The sequence below is a fragment of the Sminthopsis crassicaudata genome, chromosome 2 (assembly GCF_048593235.1).
Source record: "Sminthopsis crassicaudata isolate SCR6 chromosome 2, ASM4859323v1, whole genome shotgun sequence".
NCBI lineage: Eukaryota > Metazoa > Chordata > Mammalia > Dasyuromorphia > Dasyuridae > Sminthopsis > Sminthopsis crassicaudata.
Window position 1 is genome coordinate 493,287,655 of NC_133618.1, and position 4,440 is coordinate 493,292,094.

The 4,440-nt window shown below is 48.5% G+C and overlaps 1 protein-coding gene across 2 annotated transcripts; it reads left to right on the top strand.

Annotated features, from left to right (window-relative positions):
- The first annotated feature begins 516 nt into the window (after positions 1-516).
- LOC141557596 (uncharacterized) lies at positions 517-2,135 on the top strand. Of its 2 annotated transcripts, none has more exons than XR_012486838.1 (3): positions 517-1,081; positions 1,550-1,734; positions 1,903-2,135. XR_012486838.1 is itself a non-coding variant. In XM_074293467.1 (3 exons), exons 1-3 carry the CDS (start codon positions 526-528, stop codon positions 1,995-1,997), a joined length of 717 nt encoding a protein of 238 aa, XP_074149568.1. In that variant the 5' UTR covers positions 517-525; the 3' UTR covers positions 1,998-2,135. The 2 variants fall into 2 exon arrangements, 1 of the variants encoding a protein (XP_074149568.1); XM_074293467.1 differs by having other exon boundaries at positions 1,550-1,615.
- The last annotated feature ends 2,305 nt before the right edge of the window (positions 2,136-4,440 follow it).

Genomic DNA, 4,440 nt, shown 5'->3' on the forward strand with positions numbered 1-4,440 from the left:
CACTTCATGTTGGTCTCTCCAGGCCTCTCTGTATTCCTCCTGCTGGTCATTTCTTACAGAGCAGTAATATTCCATAACCTTCCTATACCACCATTTACTCAGCCAGCCGTTCTCCAGTTTCTGGCCACCACAAAGAGGCCTGCCACATACAGGCCCCTTCCCCTCCCTTAAGATCTTAGGCCCAGTTGTGACACCGCTGGGACAAAGGCATGCACGGAGCGAGTTCTGTTAGAACACGTGGAGTCTGAGACTCCTGAGGGACCTAGTGGGAACCGGCGCCGTGGGTGATATCTGACCCGAGTAGCAGTGAATACATAGATTTGGGAGCTACGCATGAAAGGGGAACCGCTCCCCTGGGAGCTGGTAAAATCAGAGAGAAACTGAGGTCCCAGAAATCTGCGGGAGGTGACTCAGCTAGCAGCGAAGCCTTTCACTCTCAGCCCCTCACCCCAGTGATCTGTTACCCAAGCCCTGTCCTCCCGCGCGGATAGCCGGGCAGCAGCCCCTCCTCAGACCAGGAGATGGATGGGCATGGAGGGCGCCCCCTCCCCGGGGCCCGGGGGCAACCATCAGAGGGAGGAGCCTGGGCTTGGCTTCCACCGGGCCCTGAACAGGAAACCCATGATTTTGATGCAGAGGAAACAAAAGGCGTCTTGGGTCGGAATGGTCTGCACCCCTCCCCCCCAGCAGGCGGATACAGCAGGACCCCCTTTGGGAGGACCTTGGCAGGACACGGGGTCGGGCAGCACGTGCTCTGCCCTCTGCGCACGGGCGCTCCTGGGCGGGAGGCAGCAGCTCTGCACAAAGCCCTGGGGTTCTGGGAAGCCCGTCCGCAAAGGTGCACCACGCGCGGTCAGCGAGTCCGCCCGGCCCGGGGCTGAGTGCAGGGAGCTGGCCGGGGCGGAGGGAGGGGAAGCGGGAGGGGCGGGGCCTTTGCGCTCGCTCCCGGGGCCCTTCGGCTTTAAAAGGGGCCATGCGGCTCCTCCCCCACAGCGCCCTTCTGCCTTCCACCCTGCTCCCGAGCCGCCCGCGCCCGCCATCTCCCTGCGCGCCATGGACCCCAGCTGTGACTGCGGGAGCGGTAAGGCCTCGGGCCCTGACCCAGGCGGGGACGCTCTGGTTAGCGGCCGAAACACAGAAGGGCTTTAGACCTGAGAAGGGCCCCGCTTTGAACCAGGGACAGCTCCGGAGGCCTTCCAGAAACGAGCCGCAGGGAGGCGGGGCTCGGGCGAGCTTGGGACGGAGTTCACGTCTCCCTCGGAGGGCCTGTGTAGACTGGGCTCCGAGGAGGGGCTCCCCCCCGCGGCAGGTGTTAGGGGCCGGGCGTGTGGCCGTGTCCTCGCCGGCGGGAGAAGATTTCTCTAAGGGGCCGGGAAAAGAAGGGCTTCGTGGTGGCCACCTGGAAAGATCCCAGTTCTGGTCCCTCTTCTGGGTAACCCCGGGCTGGGGAACGGCAAACGAGAGGCTAGGGAGAGTCCTCGGCCGGTGTCTGCCCCCGCTAAACGGAGCCCTGCCTCCGCTCCCCTTCCCTCCCCTTTCTCTCCTTTAGGTGGCTCTTGCACTTGTGCAAGCTCCTGCAAATGTGAATCCTGTGGATGCACCTCCTGCAAAAAAAGTGAGCGAGAAAGAATATCTGCGTAGGGCGCTGGGGCAGGGTGGATACGGAAACCCTCTGTGGCCCAAATTAGCCTGTCCCGGCCTGTCGGGACGGAAAGATACTGGGATATTCTAAAGGTGGGCAGGTGGGATTTAGGGTGCTGCTCTTTTCCTGCAGATGTAAAAATCCTTTTAGTTTCCCCTTAGGAGGCTTAACAATAGGGCATCCTTCCATTTTTCTTGGCTTCCCTAGAACTGGGCCCTACCAGGTTCCTCTCACACTCATCTCCTAGCTTTCCTTCCCAGGCTGCTGCTCCTGCTGTCCTGCAGGATGTGCCAAGTGTGCCCAAGGTTGTATCTGCAAAGCGCCCCAGACTGAGAGCTGCAGCTGCTGCCAGTGATGCCCCTGTCTACCTGCCACTGTAAATAGAGGAACCTGTACACATGATTTTTCATACACTTTAGACATATTTTTCTATTTTTTTCTACAAAATGCATTTATTAAGCATTTAATATGACAATAAACTCACTGAATTCTCTTTTGTCTACGGTCCAGTTGTGTCTTTGTGGGAGGGTGGGTTAAGAAATACAAAATTTTGACTGAGGAGAGAGGTGACTGGGAAACTCCAGTTCAGAGGTAGATGTGCTGTCAGTTAGAGTCTAAGAATCTTGTAACCAGGAGGCATTTGAGAGATAATATGGTAGACCCAGCCATTTGACATAGAGGGAAATATAGGGCCAGCAAGACGTGACTTGCCTCTGCCCACTTGGTCAGTTAGTGTCCAATTAAGAACTAAACTTCCTAGGTTTCTTAACTTCCAATCCGTTGGTCTCAATTCATATGGAAGAGAGAAGCCTAAGGTAACAAAGTTGAGTAAAGACAAGCTAAACTTCAGTATTTGTTTTTTTAGTTGGCTTTTATTCTTCTAACATGAAGTACGTTGCATATATATATATAGAACGTATGTATGCGTGCATGCATGTTGTATGTGTTTGTACAAAAGTCTGTCAGTTTCAAGATATTAGAGTCTTGGGGCAGTTAGGTGCACCAGCCCTGAAGTCAGAAGGACTGAGTTCAAATCTTGTCTCAGACACTTCACACTTCGTAGCTGTGTGACCCTGGGCAAGTCACTTAACCCCAACTGCCTGAGCCAAAAAAAAAAAAAAAGATATTAGAATCTTAGTTTCATGTTTAACCTATATTAGATTGCTTGCTGTCTCGGGGAAGAGAAGGGAAAAATTTTGGAACACAAAGTTTTGCAAAGGTGAACATTGAAACCTATTTTTACATGTATTTGGAAAAATAAAATACTATTAAAAAATAAAGTGTCTTAGTGCAGTTTCAAGCTATTAACACTTGAAACTGGGCTGCTATGAATCCAGTCAGTCAATTAACAAATATTTAATAATTAGCAACCTGTATCAGGCACTATTCTAGCATGGGGAATACAAGAAGAAAGAATGACTCAATATCAGCTCACAAAAGGCTTTCATTTTAATTGGGTGTGTATTGGGGATACAAATATATATTTCTATGTTTATGTCAATGTCTGCAGATATGTATATAGAGACACACATATATATATACAATAGATTAAATATAAATAATATGGAATAAAGAGATTAAATATAAATAAATATAAGATTTATTGGACCAAAAGGGCACTGCAATTCACATTTGGTGGCCTTGGAGTTTTGTCTTAAAGGAAGAAGGGTTTCACAATGAGATACCCTGAGTGTTTACAAATATTAGATGATATGTATAAATTGCTTTGCAAATTTCATTGTATTATATATGTTAGCTGCTGTTACTATCACTGAGCTCTTAGGCATCAATCAGTAAACATTTACGGAGCATTTACTCCGTGCCAGCTTGTTCTAAGTTGTTGTTGTTGGTCCTTTGTTCCTGAAGAGGACCAATGGCATCAGGAAAATCTTCCCACAGTGTGAGTGGCATTTTAGGGAAGCAAACTGGGCAAGTCATAAGCCTCTCCTCTCCCCACAGTCATCAGAGACCAGCCGCAAGACAAAGGTCAAGGCGACTGAGGGCCCCAGTCGTCCATACTGTCTATCATATTACTCCAATATACATATGTAGCATTAGAACACAATAAAGACTTTTAGAATGAAAGTTCTCCTGGACTTAATCCTATCTCTCCGATGACGCAAGGAGACATTTTAGGCTTGATGCATATAGTAAATATGCTCGGTCCCATGAGAATCATGTGAAATTCACATTTCAATGGGAAAAATAAGATTATTTGAGGATGGCTCCCTCTTCTCCCCTCCTCCATATCTCACATCCCTTAAAAGACTTCCACTGTTTTCTCTTCCTTCACCCCAACTCACATGAAGGGGTGGCCCTTCTTTGTGCCAAGGCACACTCCTCTACATGTACAAGTGAGGTTACTTCTTCCCCCTTTCTTCAGCAGATTGCAGCCTCTATTATATCAATCCTCATTTATCTTTAATCTCTCCCTTTCTACTGTCCTTCCCTACTGCCAACAACCCATGTCCCCATCCTCAAACAGGCCCTTCATTTGACCTATCTATCCTTTATCTTTCCTCCCTTCTATAGCTAAACTATGTGTGAAAGCTTGTGATTTTACTTCTTACTCTCTTCTAAACCTTCTTTAATCTGGCTTCTGATCTCATTATTTAACTGAAACTGCTCTCTCCAAAGTTACTAAACACTAAATCTAATTATCTTTTCTCAGTTCTCATCCTTCTTGATCCTTCTGCAGCTTTTGATACTATTGATTACTCTCTTCTCTCTGTTTTTGTTATACATCTCTCTTCTGATTCTCCTCCTGCCTCTATGACTGGTCTTTCTAGTCTCTTTTC

Excerpts from the sequence above, each read along its gene's own strand:
- LOC141557596 (XM_074293467.1), top strand. The coding sequence starts at position 526 with ATGGGCATGGAGGGCGCCCCCTCCCCGGGGCCCGGGGGCAACCATCAG. Across the intron at positions 1,082-1,549 it reads CAGCTGTGACTGCGGGAGCG|GTGGCTCTTGCACTTGTGCA; the intron begins GTAAGGCCTCGG and ends TCTCTCCTTTAG. Across the intron at positions 1,616-1,902 it reads ATGCACCTCCTGCAAAAAAA|GCTGCTGCTCCTGCTGTCCT; the intron begins GTGAGCGAGAAA and ends TTTCCTTCCCAG.